General features: G+C 34.3%; 3 protein-coding genes across 5 annotated transcripts; 2 read left to right on the top strand and 1 right to left on the bottom strand.

Moving 5' to 3' along the window:
• Positions 1 to 1,695: 1,695 nt before the first annotated feature.
• LOC141667258 (uncharacterized) lies at positions 1,696 to 7,588 on the top strand. Its single transcript, XM_074473674.1, has 8 exons — positions 1,696 to 1,897; positions 2,801 to 2,926; positions 3,699 to 3,797; positions 3,955 to 4,097; positions 4,823 to 4,931; positions 5,355 to 5,462; positions 6,617 to 6,757; positions 6,861 to 7,588. The coding sequence occupies exons 1-8, from the start codon at positions 1,823 to 1,825 to the stop codon at positions 7,323 to 7,325; spliced, it is 1,266 nt and encodes a 421-aa protein (XP_074329775.1). The 5' UTR covers positions 1,696 to 1,822; the 3' UTR covers positions 7,326 to 7,588.
• Positions 7,589 to 9,210: 1,622 nt separating this feature from the next.
• Positions 9,211 to 13,167, top strand: LOC141667138 (putative LRR receptor-like serine/threonine-protein kinase At5g63710). 3 transcript variants are annotated; one of them, XM_074473518.1, is made up of 5 exons: positions 9,219 to 9,582; positions 9,664 to 9,831; positions 10,241 to 10,501; positions 10,607 to 11,482; positions 12,512 to 13,167. In XM_074473518.1, the coding sequence occupies exons 1-5, from the start codon at positions 9,399 to 9,401 to the stop codon at positions 12,994 to 12,996; spliced, it is 1,974 nt and encodes a 657-aa protein (XP_074329619.1). In that variant the 5' UTR covers positions 9,219 to 9,398; the 3' UTR covers positions 12,997 to 13,167. The 3 variants fall into 3 exon arrangements, with proteins under 3 accessions (XP_074329620.1, XP_074329619.1, XP_074329618.1); XM_074473517.1 differs by having other exon boundaries at positions 9,219 to 9,831; XM_074473519.1 differs by lacking the exon at positions 12,512 to 13,167 and having other exon boundaries at positions 9,211 to 9,831; positions 10,607 to 11,487.
• Positions 13,168 to 14,993: 1,826 nt separating this feature from the next.
• Positions 14,994 to 18,187, bottom strand: LOC141667900 (putative transferase At4g12130, mitochondrial). The gene is made up of 5 exons (XM_074474541.1): positions 17,464 to 18,187; positions 16,758 to 17,008; positions 15,991 to 16,089; positions 15,429 to 15,587; positions 14,994 to 15,363 (listed from the first exon to the last, which is right to left on the bottom strand). The coding sequence occupies exons 1-5, from the start codon at positions 17,928 to 17,930 to the stop codon at positions 15,119 to 15,121; spliced, it is 1,221 nt and encodes a 406-aa protein (XP_074330642.1). The 5' UTR covers positions 17,931 to 18,187; the 3' UTR covers positions 14,994 to 15,118.

Genomic DNA, 18,187 nt, shown 5'->3' on the forward strand with positions numbered 1-18,187 from the left:
TCTAGTTTGTTGTATAGAGAGCTGACATCTCGATAAGTATAATGGCTTATCGAGATCTCTGAGTTCTCTATAAGTGTTTTGACTTGTCGAGGTCTCTGAGTTCTCTATAAGTGAACTTGGCTTGTCGAGGTCTCCAAAACTCTGCATGTAGAAATGACTTGTAAATAATACTGATATCTTTATATGCATTTTGACTTGTCGAGGTCTCTGATATCTCTAATGAGAAATTGACATGTCGATATCTCCAATCTTCATATTTTTATTTTGACTTGTAGATATCTCTGAGTTCTCTATATGCAAAGTTGACTTGTCGATATCTCAGAGATCTCTATATACATTTTGACTTGTAGATATCTCTGAGATCTCTAATGATAATTTGACTTGTCGATATCTCCAATATTCATATCTTCATTTGACTTGTTGATATCTCTGGGACTTCTCTATAAGCCATTTTGGACTTCTCGATAAGTCATTCTGGAGTTCTCGAATGACTTCTCTATATGACTTGATCTATGACTTGTAGATATCTTGAATTAGAACATTTTTCTTAAAACATATTTATTCAACTCCAAACTTCTTCAACTTTTCTCCGAGACATGATCTTGTTGATCTTCTTCCAGAGTTTATTCTTAGGTTTGAAACTGTTCACAAAAAAATACTTCAGTGTGATCTTTAACATTTTTACAGACTCAAGTAATATAATACACAATACAGATTTAGACTATCATACAACTAAATCTTAGGACTGTCAATGTAATTTAGTCTTGTTATGATACAGGCATGTATTGCACAACAAACCTCTTTAACTTTTTTCCCTATGACTGATTAACAATAATTAATGCGAAATCTTATAACATTTTCTACATATGGGTATCGGTTGTCATTCCTTGTCCATACTTCTTAACCAAACGATTCCTCGCAAAAACTGTCTTCTCAATCTCAAATATTCTCCCGCAATAAAAAATGAATCATGTGATAATCTTATAGACTTGAATACTTAAAGGTTCGAAACAAAAGCGCAATCTAATAATTAAAAAACAGAAAACAGTTTAATTATTCTTTGTATACTTGCTTGATCGCATCGATGGGAAATAACTTTATTCAGATATGAATAAGTTGGTGTCAAAGTGGACATAATATCTTTTTTACGTATAATACCATAATACCTTTATATTGCGTAAAACGTAAAAGAAATAATTTCGAACTCGAAAATAAATTGTACATTCAAATGTCCGCGAAAAAGTACATAGAATAAATTTTTTTTGTGGCAAATCATGATTATAAAAATCGCCGATAAATAATTTAAAAATGTCAATAAATTATCCGATTTTTAAAAAAATATCTGATAAATCGCAAATTGGTAACTCAACTGAATAGTTCTGAATTTCAAAATTTGTAATCATGGTTAAAACATGGAATAGACTTTTAAATCATGTAAAATGGAGTTAAAATGAGTGAAATATATTTAAACTCCGTAGACAAACTTTGTCCATTAATATTTTACTCGTTTTAACTTTATTTTGCATGATTTAAAGATTAAATATCTATTTCATGATTTTCTTTGTAAATATTTTAAATATTTAATAATATTTTGATCGATTAATATTTTTCCGGTGAACCAATGTCATTTATCGAGGTTTACCCTGTAGTAAATTTTAAACTCTTTAACCATTTGACTGGCGAAACAGAAGTTCGCAAGAACATCAGACCAAATTCGAGGTAAATCATGTTCAATCATTAATTCCTACAGACTACTATTATATTACAGACAAACAAGAGTTACAGACGATGTATCTATAATCATCCTTGTCAGAATCAGGCGATGAAAGGAGGAGGGTCTTCAGTCCCTGGAGATTACATCTACTTCAAATCTCAAGTCCCACTTCACAAGATCCCTGTAATTTTATCTCTCTCTTTCTGTTTTTTTATATATGTTGTGTCTTTTCTTCAATATGACTTTGTTTAAGATCATAGCTTAATTCTACACACGGGTTTGCTTTTACTTCACTTGTTTCGATGGGAATGTTGAAGATGGATTGGTTAATTTCAAGATTTTTTGAAATTGTTGATTTAATGGAGATAGGTTTAGTTTCTTTTGTTGATTTGGACTGGGTTTAGTGTGCTTAGTGTGTTTTGAATGTTAGATTTTACGATGGGATCGTATGATGTTGTTGAGTTGAGAGGCTTGATTGGATCATAGAATTTTTTAGAAGCTGGAGATTGGCACTGTGGAGACTTGGATTCTGATGTCATTAAATTTATATGTTTGATTGGTTTAGAGTATTTGCATTTTTTGGTATGTTGATGATGTCGAAGTTATTGATTATGATGATGTGTGGGGAATGCTTCATTTTGCTTGGACGAGTCTGCAAGTTTTCATCTATTGATCATTAACCAATTAGCACAGTGCTACACTCATTATTATCCTGTGACTATGAATTCAACTCCTGGCATAAACTAGGTTTGATACATCAATATCTTGGCCAAATGAGTCCTTATTTTGGGAAGTACCTAGAGAGGCACTTGCAAAAATAAGTACCTTTTTTTGCTAAATAGAAATGAGTACTTATTCAACTATGATAGGATAAAACAAACATTGCTTTAATTGATGTCTTGAAATCTCAATACGGGGAAAACTGATTTTTTTGTTGTTGTAAGTATGGCTTCCAGATTCTAATTAAGCATGGTTTTTAAGTCTTTCGATACTAGATTTATGTTGAGGGACACATGCTGATTGGCTTGTTGATTTGTTTTAAGTTCTTCACAGATAAGATTTTATGTGTTGTCCTTTTACCTGCAGATTGGCTTAAAGCAGTGGCGATACTATGACTTTGGTCCAAAAGTGGTGCCTCCAGTCATCTGTCTTCCTGGCACTGCAGGAACAGCAGATGTATACTATAAGCAAATCATGTCTCTTTCAATGAAGGTGATGAACTTACTATGTGAAAATGCAGTTACTGTTTTAATAGTTTAATCAATTTTTTTATTTTTTTTTATTTTTCTCGCGAGAACTAAATACATGAAAGGATGGATAAAAGCACCAATTTTTACCTAATATAAATGCTAATATAAATGGAGTTACAGCAGTGATATGAATAAAAATATTTCAAGTAAATTTATTCACTAATGAGCGCCACAGGACTTGGAACTATGTAGGCACCACAATCCTAACAAAGGAATAAATAGGTGCCCATCTCTTATAAACTTTTTGTTATGTAGCTGTCAATAGGATAAAAGAATGTACTGTCTGCCTTCCGATCTATTTTGTAAGCTTTAGGGTTCACTGCCAACACTTTTGGGCTTTTTATAGGGGTTAATCGTAAGCTTGGGGTAATAACTGAAGCATAAATTTGTTGTCCTGATTGCATCAAGGTGCCACATTTGTACATTATTGACCAAATTCCTTATCTTTCAGAGTTTCTAGCATTATGGAGGATTTGAAGAAAATCTTTAATAAATTTACAGAAATTTATGTTTTCTGCATTCTTATTTTGGTCCTAAAAGTATGCTTTACATATCTAAGAATGTAAGTAAAAGCTATTGGTTTGAAAGTCTTGTTATTCTGTTGCCTTGGCATGCACTCTGCATACTGAATTTGTTTGGTGGTTTCTGTGTCCCGTTATTTGATTTGTCTTGGAATAAAAAACAGACCCTTGTATTGATCAGAGACAATTTTGTGTATCTTATTATATTTTCAGGGTTATCGAGTAATTTCAGTTGATATTCCCCGTGTATGGAACCATCAGGAGTGGGTTCAAGCATTTGAGAAATTTTTAGACGCAATTGATGTTCATCATGTAAGTTCTAGGTCCTCCTTCTATGCACTTTTGATACCACTAATAAACTGTCAGCTCTGTGACTTTTTACGTGTTTACTTTCTGAAAATCGAAAAGCAAATTGATTAGGTAGAACTGATGGCAAACAGAGCTTGCTAATCATCTTTATTTCAAACAGATACATCTCTATGGTACGGCCCTTGGAGGATTCCTGGCACAGCTTTTTGCTCAGTATCGTCCACGAAGGGTCAAGTCATTGATCCTCTCAAATACTTTCTTGGATACACTTAGTTTCTCGTCTTCAATGCCATGGTCTCCTCTGTAAGACATTTTACTTGTCTGATAATTATACATGTCTTCATCTAATACTTACAGATTTTTCTGCACTGTCGCTTATTTTGATGATTTAGTTTAAGCAGTTATTATACAAGTTTCAAGATTTTTTTTTACTTTTTTTTTTCTTATTACAAGAATTCTATTAAAGTTTTTTTTGTGGCATGGCTTCATTCTTGATCGTTTGGGGGAGGGTTGTTCAAGCATCAAATTGATGTTTGCTAGGTTTGTTGGTGGGTGGCTCTTCGAGCTGGCCTGGTGCTTCCGTCAATCACTTCTAATAATCGCTAACAACTTTAGTAGCAATCCTATATATATAGGGAACCACCTGATTTGGCTTTCAGATAAACTTATAGTTCTCTAACAGGGGGATATTTTGCAGGATTCTAATATTTAGGAATCACTTGTTATGTTGTCCCACTGTGTTAAAACTCAATTAGCATCCATTTCAGTATTCCTAAACACCTTTACTCTAAGAAAAAGAACTATAACTGCCGGACAATCATGTGATACAAACCAATATCATTAGTCCATTTTATAAGGGTAGCAGTTAACTATGAAACAATTGTTAACTTACGCAATCAAAATCAATTAGCTAGATTTCGTTGGATATTCTTATTTCTTTATTTCTCTATCAAGACAGAAATTCTTCATTTGCACTTGCTGTTCTTTTACCTGAAAGAAATTGGTATCAATGAATTATTTGGTTGCAGTGTTGGTTGGACCCCTTCTTTTTTGCTGAAGCGGTATGTCTTGACAGGAATCCCAAAGGGGCCTCATGAACCATTTATTGCTGATTCTGTGGACTTTGTAGTTTCTCAGGTAAAGTTCATCTAGAGATTAATGAATGCACTGTTATTTTCTTTTTTGTACCAAGCAATCTGCTGCAGCTGTTCTAACTTCTACCTATTTCATATTTTTTAGTTTGGTCACTTTAAATTAGACTCCTCGAAAATAAAGAGTTTGTAGTTTTTAGAAGTGCATTTCACCCTTGGTAATGGATACCTGAGAAAGTTTCAACCTTAGAACAGAACAGAGGAAAGAAATTTCAAAAGAGAAAAAGAAGAGATAATTTCCAGCTTCATTATGATATATCTCTGCCCTTCACCAGATATTACTCCTCGGTCAACTTACTTCTGAAATTAAACTTCATCCAGATATCAATGTGTTACCAAGTGTTCTAACTATTGCTCCCATCTATAGAATTGTTATGTTTCCTTATGCTGCTAATTTTGAAACCTGCAGGTTGAAACACTCAAGAAAGATGACTTGGCCTCCAGGTTGACTTTAACGGTGGATGCTGCATCAGTTGGTCCGCTCCTCCTATCAGATTCTAATATCACACTAATGGATGTATGTTGATGGAACAATTGGCATGCACTTGCAACATTAAATATTATTTGATTAGATATTCTTATCTGTTTATTTTAGCATGGGAAATCAGAATTAGCTTATACACTATTTTTTAAAGAGTCGGAGAACGATATTTTGGACTCTTTTACGAGTCCTTTCTAGTGATGTTCTAGGAATTATGAGGCTTTGATATAGCTAGATGGGAATTGGAATGTCTTTTGATTTTAATCTTGTTAGGGCATGGTAGCCTTCTGCGTAAAATGATAGATTTTTTATGTTAGTGTTTGGAATAGAGTTAATTGTAGTATGTCATGAAATTTAATTGTATTAATTGAGTAGATTTAATAGGAGTTGTTTTCTTTATTTAATCATGTAGTGGATTAGTTTGAGCAAGTGAATATTTGAATAGAATAGGATCGATCTATTAAGGTTCTTATTGTTAAAGTTACAGGCTTTTACTTGAATAATAATTTAAGAGATGTAATTGGGTATTATCTGAAGACTTTGATTGACTTTTGAATTTGAGATTCTTCTTTTGTAATTGGTTGTGATCCAGACGAATTTCTTTCTTCCGCTGAAAAGAAATCCTATGGGCAGTGTCCCCTGCAGTTGAGCCACCCTAGTGGTAGTAGATTTTTTTGTAATTAATCCACTCAAAATTTCCTTTTATTGTTTTAATTTATAAATCCTTATTTTGATTCTTGTCCTCCAGTGAAAATCCTTTCAAAACAAAAACTGATGCGACATACTAATCCAGAAAACTTATAGCAAGATTTATTGCAGCTTCATCAAAATTAATGATCTGGTTCGTAATAAACTCCCATAGTATGTCACTTACCTAGTCTTGCAGCAGAGTTAAAGTTGCCTGTGGAGAATGAGAATGCATATATTAAGTGGCAACTCGTAATAGGTGTTGCTATGACTATCTAACGTTACAATGTTTGTGATCCTCTTGTTAAGAAAATGTTCTGTTCTTGGTTACATTTGGTTTTAGAACCAAAATTTTCTTATGTTACATGGCACAAGTTATAATTTAAGCCTTAATAAACTTGCTTCTAGGTTGTTTTTAGCTAAATATGCTTAAAGGACTGAAGAATATGTGCTGATTCTTGTATTATTTTTTTTTTTAACTTGTACTTGCTACTAATTGAAAGACGAATGACCAATCTGCAACCCCACAAGAATTGAAGGATCAAGTGACTGAAAGGTATCCTGGTGCTAGACGTGCATACTTGAAGACTGGTGGTGATTTTCCATTTCTCTCACGCTCTGACGAAGTAAATCTGCATCTTCAGGTATTTGTTTGTTTCAAGTTGAATATTCCTATCCTTTATCTGCTGATAAATTGGTAGTACATACGTCATATTTTTTTCTAAACTGGAAAGTACAATGCAACAGCTACACTTGAGACGAGTAGGAGTTGAACCTTGGGCAGACTTGGTACAAGGTTCCTCAAATGATGGTGGTGGGAGTTCTAGCGAACAAAATGGTGGCAAGGAAGATTCTAATGATCCAGAAAATAATTCTGACGGCTCACCTAATAAAGGTGCCGATGATTCACCATCTGAAGATGCTGAAAACTCTGAAAGCCCATCAAATGAAGATCAGCCACCGCTAATGCCTGCAAGTACAAATATAAAATATCTAGAAGACCAGGTAATCTGTGCAAATTCTTCTGTTATCAATTGCAGCTTTCTGATCCCCATAATTTCACATATATTCCCAGAGAAACAGCACCATACAGCAGCTACATCCTTTCTACATATAGCATATGAATATGTAGTTTGCGAACTGCTTTTGGGCTACTTCTTAACTTTGTACATTAATAGCGAGAATATGTTGAAACCTGAACAACTTGTGTGATTAGAACATTTTTCTAGGTATTTTGTTGAAATTTGATAGGAGTGTTTGAACAGGGACTACTGAAAGTATTTTAATGTATATTTAAATGTCCGATGTAAAAATGTACTTTTTTTGATGCAAAACGTCACAAAGCCTGATGTGTTTCTTTCAGATCCTGTTGTCTATGTCAAGACACCTCTTAGCTATTGTCATTTGATTCCTGGGAAAACTTTGTGCATCTCTCTGTTGTAATAAAAAAAATTAAAATATGTTCCGGTATTTCAGTGCAGCATGTTTGATTTCTTTTAAGAGTAAGATTAAGGTATCGTAGCGAATGACTGTTGAAGAAAAATCTTGCACAAACTCTCTTCTATTTTACATTAGTATTACAGGAAATTGGGGTTAAAATTGCTTATTTCATTTTCTGTGAAGATATGTTAAAGAGTTTGATTAAGATATTTTATGTGTGCTGAATGATGATATTGTTACGGCTACCTTTCTTTTAAATTTAGACCATGTTTCTTGACTTTCATGATGAGGCAAAGGTATCAGGAAAAGAAAGTGAAGCTTTTTCCAAATAATGATGTATCCGAGTCCCTTTTTCAAATAATTTCTTTTCATTTCATTATCTGCCACTGCCAACAATTAACAGCCTTCATTGGATACTCCAACTCATTAACAGAATAAAAGGAAAATGGTGGGAAGCTTTTTGAAACACCAGCCACCAAATTCAAAACAGTTCTCAATCACCAACATGTTTCATTGAGCATTTTATTTTATGTATTTCAGATTTTACTTAAAATTCCACTGTCCTGCTAGCAGTACAATATATATTTTGTCTTTGTACCAGTTTTGTTGTCCACTTTTACCATATTTTTTCTATCCCAACATAGTTGTGTAATTTGATAAATAAGGTAAATGAAATGTGAATAAGAGGTAAAAACAAGGTAAATAAAAAGTAAAAAATGATGTCCTAATATTTTAAAATGAAAAGTATCGTTCAATCTGATTTGATTGTATAGATGTTGATTTAGATAGATGAGAAAAAAACGGGACATAATGATATAAATTTCGAAAGAAATGTTGATTAGTAATGGTCAAAAGAAAAGGTAAACTTCAAATTTTGAATTTCATTTCTCAGTAACTTTTTTAACACCAATTGATATAACAATATAGGTCTACAACTCAAAAAGGTTAAATGATTAAGTCATTTTGTTTTCAAAATCCAAAAGGCTAACTTTAGTTATATACTAATTATGAAATAATCAGAAATTAAAATTACATTACAGTACTATAACAGCGTCATCTTCACAAAACTATGAACGCCACGCATATCTGATAGATTACAATCAAGGAAGTTGCTGTGTCTGCACTAATGGAGGAGGACCAGAACATAAAATTAATCTTTAATTAGAGATGGTGATTGTCTTTTTCCTTGTCCTTGTCTGGACTAAGACTGAGCTCAACTCCCTCATTAACTTTTATAATAATTTTGCATACCTAACTCTAATTCTTGTCTCTGGTTCTGATTTTTTTTTCTTTTTAATAATCAATCAGCTCGTTTTAAATTTTAAATGTGTCCCTCCCTAATCAAGTAATTCAACTTTCATAACTAGATACAATAATCTCTTCTATTTTCTGTTATAATTTTTCTCCACATTCCTGTATTAAGTTGTTCATTTTATTCAACCAAAATTAGGTCTCCAACTTGACTTTTCTAGCTTGAAATATGTAACCAAACAATTGAATTAGTCAACAATGAATCTAAAATGACCCTGTGTATGTTATGTATCGATCAAACTGGAACAGCTTAAAAATAGATTTGTTTCAATTTATTACAAACAAACAAAAATAAAACTCCTATTGTTTATTAATTATACACCTACTAGTAGTAGAAAAATGTCATTGCATGATAATGTGAGTGGCAGCCCCAGATTTAAAGCTATGACTCCTTAAAAGTCCTACTTTTCACATACTACATACATACTCCCTACAACCCATCTCAAAAAAAATATCCAACAAGAACTTATATACATCCCCCTAGCTATACTGTATATGAATCAGCACTCTCCACAAATTTAACAAATAAAAACAATGAACAACAATTCCCATAATATTTTCTTCACAATTCTTTCATGTTTTACATTTTTCTTTCCCATATTGGTCAGTGCAAATGCAGAGCTCAGAGCTTTAATGGAGCTCAAATCTTCTTTGGATCCAGATAACAAGTTCTTGAAATCTTGGACTTTTGAAGGTGACCCATGTAGCTCTTTTCAAGGTGTTGCTTGTAATCATCATCTTAAAGTTGCTAATATTACATTACAAGGTAAAGGCCTCACAGGAAAATTGTCACCTGCAGTGGCTGGACTTAGGTGCTTGTCTGGTCTTTACTTGCATTACAATTTCTTGTCTGGTGAGATACCAACAGAAATTTTTGGTCTCACTGAGTTGATTGATCTTTATCTCAATGTCAATAATTTTTCTGGGATCATACCTCCAGAAATTGGAAAAATGCCCAGTCTTCAAGGTTTGTAATCATACTCAGAATTGCTTATTTTAGTTTTTATTCTTTCATGCGTCGTCTTTCAAGCATCACTGCAAAATCTTATGCTTGATGAGTTGAAGATACAATTTATATTTATTAAAAGGCTGTTTTTTTAATTATTGTTTTGGTTTCAGCTGTATGGCCCATTATTTGAAACATTGCTCAAAGATTAAGCCTTTCCTTTTCTTCAAAATTGCACTCATACAAAAATGGTAGCAAACTTACAACAACAATTTGTTCATAGTTCTTTTAGTCCACAAATTTCTTCATCATTTTATTTTCTTGTTCGTAGTCTGAGAAAAAGTTGACTTGTACATGGATGTTAAATTTGTTTTAATATCTTTCCTTCATGGTTTAGCTAACATAGTCTATGAATTTGCTATCTCTTTAGTTCTGGATCTCTGTTGTAATCAAATGAATGGGAGCATACCGACAGAAATCGGGAATTTAAAGAAGCTAAGTGCTATAACATTGCAGCATAACAGATTGACAGGTCCAATACCTCCCAGTGTTGGCAATCTGGGGATGTTAAAAAGACTTGATTTGAGCTTTAACCAACTCTCTGGTAACATTCCTGTTACTATAGCTAATCCTGCCGAGTTGAAGATTCTTGATCTTCAAAACAACACGCTTTCCGGAGTTGTTCCTCCTGGTAAGTTTTGAGTCCTTTATTTTTTTACCTTGGATAGTCAATATTTACCATATCTATCTGCTGGTGCACAAGTTGATATGGATATTTTCTTGCTCAATTATGAAGCTTTGAAGAAATTAAACGGAGGATTCAAGGGCGAAAACAATCCTGGTTTATGTGGAGTTGGTTTTTCTTCATTAAGAGTTTGCAGCACTTGGGATAATTCAAATATCAACCAAGCAGAACCTTTTGCACCAAAAATAAACTCCACTGCTAAAAAACATGTACCTATGACTGCCAAGATTCCAGAAGGTTGCAGCCATACTCATTGCTCGAAATCATCGAAACTCCCTAGAGTCGCAATTATTACAGGTGTGATTATATGCGGTATTACATTGATGGTTGGTGCCTTTCTGTTCGTTTTTCAGTTACGTAGGCGAAAACAGAAGATTGGGTTTACAGCTGATAGTGCCTCAGATGACCGGCTTAGTATGAATGAGACCAAGGATTTGACCTCAAGAAGTGCTTCTCCTCTTATAACTCTCGAGTACAGCAATAAATGGGATCCAATGATGAGTTATCAGATTGGCAGTGAAGATTCTGATAATTTTTTGCATAGGTTTAATTTCAATTTGGAAGAGATAGAATCTGCAACACAGTACTTTTCAGAGTTAAATTTGTTGGGAAAGAGCAAATTTTCTGCTGTCTACAAAGGAATTCTAAAAGATGGATCAGTTGTAGCTATCAAATGTGTGCATGTTATCAACTGTAAATCAGAGGAAACCGAGTTCATGAATGGATTACGATTATTGACCTCTCTAAGACATGAAAACCTTGCTAAATTGCGCGGTTTTTGCTGTTCAATGAGCAGGGGAGAATGTTATTTGATATACGATTTTGCCTTGAACGGTAACCTGTCGCAATATTTGGACGCGGTTGATGGGGGTGATGACAATCTTGACTGGACCACGAAGGTTTCTATCATCAAAGGGATAGCCAAAGGTTAGTATGTTTGTGCAAAGATTTTTTTAACAGTCCAGATAATTGCAAGTGTTCAATTTTATCTCACGTGTGCACATCCTGACATCCATTTAACATCTGCAAACTTTTTCTTTTTAGCTTCTTAAAAATTACTACAGATTTTCACACTTCCCTGTCCACTTACACAAGCATTGGTCTGATACCATATCTTCTCTTCCAATTTACTGCAAAAATTTGTCTATTTATACGTTTTTACGTGGACACGCTCTGTTCAAACTTTCTATGCTGATCTTTTGAAACAAGAATATGCAGCTAGATAGATTTATGTAGTTATGTCAATGGCATAAGCTTCAAGTTAGTTGCATTGATTAAATTGCGAAAATTATTAAAGACACGGATCTTGATATTGTTATTTTGGTAAGAGACAGAAGATTGATTAGAGTTATTGTTTCAGTTAAATCTATTAGTTGTGTTGGTCCCCTGATGTAGAAATAATTCTAACCACATTAAGCAAGCAGAATTAGAATGTGTGTGGAATCTCTAGTGTGGACTGTTTACTGATATGACATGCGCCTTATATTTGAGGATACTCTTCGTAATCACGTTTGGGATCTTGATTAATATTTGGGTTGATAGTCATCATGTTTATAGTTCATAATCAGCTACATCAATGGCTTAGATTTGCAGTTGGAATATGAAAAATAGGTAATTGAGCTAGCATGTCAAATCAAACATCATAAATAGTTCAACCATTGTTCCTGTTCATGCCAAATTATCTTGGACAATGTACAAGCTAAGAGCTGTGAACTCAGATGCCGTGAGATCACCGGTCAATGAACTTCTAAAAAAAGTTGCTCCGGGGGTATTCACATAAATAGTCTCTCTCTACTTCTTTAAATTAGGGGTAAGTTTGGTGTACATCCCGACCCAACTTCCGGGCAGGGGTTATTACTTGCTAATGTTTAGATGGTTTATGTAGTTAAAATCAGTTAGGAAGTTAAACTAACAATATTTCTTCGCAATGTTTATGTCCACTTCCTCGGACTATAGGTTTAGGTTATCTTCACAAAAGTGAAACAAACAGATCTGCCGTAATTCATCAGAACATATCGGTTAAGAAAGTTCTCCTGGACCAGCAGTTTAAACCTATAATCATGGATGCTGGCCTTCAAAAGCTCTTTGTTGATGACATTATCTTTTCGACCCTCAAAGTCAGTGCTTCCTTAGGTTACATGGCTCCAGAGTACATAACCACAGGTGGGTGCACAGAAAAGAGCGATGTGTATGCATTTGGGGTGATCATGCTTCAAATTCTATCTGGCAAAACATATCTCAGTTGTTCAATGCGAATGGCAGCTGAATCATGCAGATACGTGGAGTTCATAGATGCAAATCTCAAGGGCAAGTACTCGAAAACTGAAGCAGCTAATCTAACAAAGATTGCAGCCATATGTACAGATGAAAATCCAGATTGCAGGCCAAGCATGAAGACGGTGATTCAAGATCTAAGCAACCTTGTCTCTTCATCTTCATGATTTACTTTGTATTTGCTAATCTGCTCTTTCCCTCATTGTGGAAGAGTAGTGGTAACGTAGTTTGCCCATTGTATAGCACTAGCAGAGCTACTTTAAAGAAATAACATTTTTGTTACCTGTATAGTAATTGTTAAAACCTAATATACAAAGTAAAAATTATCTTTCACTTCATTAACCACTAAAATTAACAATGTAGTCTACAGATTAAACCCTGAATTCCTGAACATTAACAAGGTCTAGCTTGACTAATTGCAGATATAACGCTAAAATGTTCGATTCGACTCTCGTTCGATTCTTATAACGAACCAAATTTCTCGTACAGACCGAAATCATTTACAATTTTGAACTTGATGCAAATATTTATATATATTACTCCATCCGTCCCTTTCAATTGTTTACATTTTTTAGAGAGTCTCCGACACGTATTTTAAGGTGCATATAAAGTATAGTTCTGTATCTTTTTTTTACAATTTTGTTTTTCTGAATAAAAATTAAAACATTCAACTTTTATTCAGAAAAAGAAAATTGTAAAAAAAAATTACAGAACTATACTTTATATGCACCATAAAATGTGTCGGGCACTCTCTCAAAAATGTAAACAATCGAAAGGGACGGAGGGAGTACATCATTAGCAGAAACGTAATTAATTGTTACATGATTGCCGGTAGAGCGGGCAATCGGGTCGTGTCGTGTACTTTCGTGTCGTGTAATTTTGTGTTTCGTGTACGTAAACATGAAACTCATATCCGACCCGAAATGATTTCGTGTACCCATATGTGAAACCTATATCCGATTCGAATCGTGTACTTTCCGTATACTTTTCGTGTATATTAAATAAAAAATTAAAATAATATATATATATACATATAATATATTTCTATTTTAATATATAATTTAATGAAATATGGAGAGTGTATATGTAAATATATATATATATATATATTTACATAGTATTCTATATATGGGTTTTGGTCCACAACCGCGGGTGGTTGTAGTAACCACCTTCCGCATTAAGGCATTGCGGCAGTACTACCAGCAATGTTTCATTGCACCAAACGCAATGAAACAATGTTGCAGGTGCTGCCGCATTGTTTCATTGCAACAATATTGCCGCATTGTTTCATTACAAACCCGCAATGAAACAATGAAGCAGTGATTTAATTTCTTAAATAACAAAAAATCATATTTTAATGAATTAATTTGTTTCCGATAATAACGGAGTTAAAAAGTATATAATTAATTTTAACAACCACGTGTTCTATATTTACTAATTTTATTACTACTTCCCATTTATATTATCAACTGTATAATGAGTTAAGAATTTAAAATTAAATTAGATATATAATCGGAAAAATAATTAAAATATTAGTTTTAATGAAAAACATAAAAAACCGCAGATGATAACTGAAATGTATGAATGTAGTATTGCTATGATTGTTTATTGATCGAAAGGTGTCGTCTTCGGCGTATTTCGTCTTCCGAAGACGACACCTTTCGATCAATAAACAATCATACTTGTTTGTCTTAAACTTTTTTGAGTGAATTCTAATCAAACTATTTTAATTTAAATTTTAAATATTTCAAAATTTTTTACAATTGTACCGTATAATGAAGTTATACTGAATTAAAAAAAAATTCTATACAATTTTTCCATTTAAAAAAAATAAGAATAAAATGGTATAAAAAATCCCCCGCAATGTGTCAATGCGGGAGGTGTTCAACACGGGCACGACATATTTAAAATACGTCGGCGGGTGGTTGAGCCACCTGCCGTATTATGTCATTGCTACTACACAATACGACAGGTGGCCGAGTCATTTTTATATGGTTTGTTATCAAGAAATTATTAACATTTTAGGGGCTAAGTTATTTTATATTTTTTTATAGGTAAAGAAAATTCGGTCTGTACAAGAAATTTGGTTCAGGAACTGCTCACCTTTTTTTCATTCCCTACCCAACTCTCGAAAATTTAACTACAGATAAAACTGCATTGCAAGTACACCAAAACCATATTTCTGGTTACTTTATTTTCTTCATCTTCAACTTCCTAAACGAAATTAAAGTCAAAACTAGCCAGAACACCAAGTGTATTAAGGGCATGCCTTACAGCACAAACAAACATCTAAGCCGCAGCCCTATCCTGTTGATTATCTACAGACCATTCTGAAGGCCACCAGTCTGGTCTTATAGGTTCAACTTTCACGCCTTCGTGTCCTTTGATAACCAAGGTATCTGGACTTTTAAAAGCTTCTTCTAGGCGCAAAAGTCCAAGACCACGAGACCCAAGTGCAGTAGTAACAGTCCCAGCCTTCTTACCGGATGCAGCTACCAGAACTTCTGATCTAGGAGCAACTTCCTGTTCCAACTCTGGAAGGACAGAAAACCAATTCAGTTGATGACAACATAATCGTGTTAATAGCAGAGTGTTCTACCTTTTCCACTGTCATCAAGAAACCTTAGAGGAATCAAGCGCTTTCGAACAACCCCACGATGATGGGAGCGGGCAATGAGTTCCTGACCAACGTAGCACCCCTTGTCAAAGCTTATGGCATTCAAACCAGCGAAATTGTACTCAAGTGGGATAGCTTCACCTAAATGTTACTCAAAGACTCAGTCTACCAGTTTCAGTTGAAGGGTAGTTTTTACTTGTTTACAAAAAACTAGGGAAAATGGTTCCCAGTTAGCAGTAGGCATTCGACATGAGTTAAAAATCATCTCAAACACCAATCAACAGTAGGCATTTGGAAAGAGTGAAAAATCAACTCTAACAAAAACCAACATGACATAATGCAGGGAAAATATATAGGCAAAAACTTTATTAAAATTAAATCAAGTCCACTTAATGAAATACTTCTCTTCTCCATAATTTTTCTAAACCTTTGTTTTCACTAAACAGGGAATTTTCAAGTATAGGAAACATCATCACAATAACACCCTTCTCAAGAGGAAAAAGAATGTAACCTAGACCAAACACGCAAAGAGATTAATATCAACCTTTTGGAATCTCAATGGAGCCTTCAGCAACTCCCTTTTCCAATCTCCAGAGTAAATAGTTTTGTTCATCAGTTTCCTTGTCAGCCTCAACTAAAGGTGCTGCAACATTCAGAAGACAGTTTTCTAGTTTATTAAGTACGAAATTAGAATAACGGCATAGCCTAATGTATGTAGCGCTTGCTAACTTCTAAATGAGCCACATTTTACTTAAAAAGATCTCAGAGATACTCAGTGGGGCTAGGTGATAACGGTTCAGATTGAACCAGTACTGAGCATCAAAGCGGATAGCAAAGAAATCAACCTGGCTGGGAACTTCGATTTGATAGTTAGTTCAGTATACATATACATGTTACTGACCAAAATATTTTCTACTACCCTAGAACTCGTTGATCAAGTTTGAAGTCTTGAGGTTATCTTTTTAACAACTGGGTTGACATTTTAATCATCATTGTTTTTCATTGTACTGCATTTCAATATTTTAAAACAATTTAATGTTATAGAAATTAAATTGGTAAATAGAATTAATAGGCTGTTCAGTTATTTTCTTTACCAAGTAATTTATTTTTTTTGTTTGTAATTATGTTACTAAATAATAAATGCTAAACCACAATCACCAGCCAATTTAAGAAATGTACCTTTAGGTTTCTGTCTAGTCAGTTCTAATTTTGGTTTGAGATTTATGAAAGCAGGTATAATTTAGTTAGGTTGTCATTGTCCACCCGGACCTTGATCAACCCAAAGAAGTAGCAAGGATAAAGGAAACTAACGTGTAGTATCGGCTGGAAAGATGCCCCTGAATCCGAGGCAGTCCAATCGGGGATCTTTATACCATTGCCACCCAAGTTTACCACCCCGTGCAGTTGAACTACCCAAACGATCAACTGCGCCACCGTAACCTATTCCAGAAGCTTCTGGTTCATCTGTACGTTCATCTTTACTTAGGTTTCCACCAAAACGCTGCCAACATAAAAACTCCTCTCCAGCACTCTCAATCTCAACCTTAGACCTCAACCGATATCTGCAAGCATCAAACACATCCAAATAAATTGCTAGAACAATTTCCAGTGACCAATGTACTACTATATTACACCATATACACTATGCTAAATGTACAGTAAACTAACATTTTACCTAAATCCTAACAGAAGGATACAAGTACCACATTACTTCCCCTCATCCACAACTAACCGTCAATCAGTACTTCACAACACTACAAAGCATGAGTTCAGAATCTAGCATCCCGATTTCCAAATCTTGGCCTAATGAACTAATTACTCAAAAATACTCAACCAACTTTTAAAATATACACATACATGATACATTGGGTAATCTTACACACAACGACTATTCTATCACAATAAAAACCACATACATAAAGCAATCAAAACAAACACCAAAAAAAGGGAAAAAAATATATCCTTTTAACAAACAATCAATACATGATAAAAAACAATTAAAAAACACAAAACTTACTTCTTTAAAGTACAAAACAGCTCATCCACCACAGACCCATCAACATCAGCAAACAACTCAAGCTCATCCGGGTTCGGGCCTGGCCTCGACCCGGATTGATCAAGCTTTTCAACAGGCCAAGAAGGCCTATATAAAAACATATCATACAAAAACCTTCCCTGAGGTGTCAACATTGCAGCGTACATCGGAGGAATCGAAACAGACGACAAATTAGGCGTTGGTACATTTGATGTTTTCTCTCCGACAGCTTCACCAAATTTTCTTACATCGTTTGTTACTAAGCCCTGTAGGAACTTCACTGTGTCGGATCCTCGGATCCGGATCACGGTTCGGGTCTTAAGTTGAGAGGCCATTGGACCCACATCTTTGAGATGGGGGTTTTGCGAGTAGTGGTTTTTTATTGTTTTGAGGTAGGTTTGTGTGATGGGTTTGGTGTATTGTAGTGTTCTTCTTGTAAATTGAAACATATTGTGTGTGTGTTTTGTTGAAGATTATAAGGTTTTCAGAGAAACTTAAGGGTTAGAGCTTGGAGAGGGGGTTTAGTAATGGCGGCAAGACGAGGTGGGGTGTTGACACGTGTGTTTGAAATTTGAGTTTCGGGACACGTGGCGCGTATTGCGGCGACTTTGTCTGACGAAAATGTTATTTAAAGAGGGGGGGCGGAAGGTGTTTGATAAAATGACTGAACTAGATAATATTAGTTCTAGGGAAACTTTGGACTTGA

The sequence above is a fragment of the Apium graveolens genome, chromosome 6 (genome assembly GCF_009905375.1).
Source record: "Apium graveolens cultivar Ventura chromosome 6, ASM990537v1, whole genome shotgun sequence".
Classification (NCBI taxonomy): domain Eukaryota; kingdom Viridiplantae; phylum Streptophyta; class Magnoliopsida; order Apiales; family Apiaceae; genus Apium; species Apium graveolens.

Coding starts and splice junctions, on each gene's coding strand:
- LOC141667258 (XM_074473674.1), top strand. CDS start 1,823: ATGAAAGGAGGAGGGTCTTCAGTCCCTGGAGATTACATCTACTTCAAA. Junction 3,798..3,954: donor ACGCAATTGATGTTCATCAT/GTAAGTTCTAGG, acceptor TATTTCAAACAG/ATACATCTCTATGGTACGGC. Junction 4,932..5,354: donor TGGACTTTGTAGTTTCTCAG/GTAAAGTTCATC, acceptor TGAAACCTGCAG/GTTGAAACACTCAAGAAAGA.
- LOC141667138 (XM_074473517.1), top strand. CDS start 9,399: ATGAACAACAATTCCCATAATATTTTCTTCACAATTCTTTCATGTTTT. Junction 10,502..10,606: donor TTCCGGAGTTGTTCCTCCTG/GTAAGTTTTGAG, acceptor TCAATTATGAAG/CTTTGAAGAAATTAAACGGA. Junction 11,483..12,511: donor CATCAAAGGGATAGCCAAAG/GTTAGTATGTTT, acceptor CTCGGACTATAG/GTTTAGGTTATCTTCACAAA.
- LOC141667900 (XM_074474541.1), bottom strand. CDS start 17,930: ATGTTTCAATTTACAAGAAGAACACTACAATACACCAAACCCATCACA. Junction 16,090..16,757: donor CTTTCCAGCCGATACTACAC/GTTAGTTTCCTT, acceptor TGAATGTTGCAG/CACCTTTAGTTGAGGCTGAC. Junction 15,364..15,428: donor TCTTGATGACAGTGGAAAAG/GTAGAACACTCT, acceptor CTGTCCTTCCAG/AGTTGGAACAGGAAGTTGCT.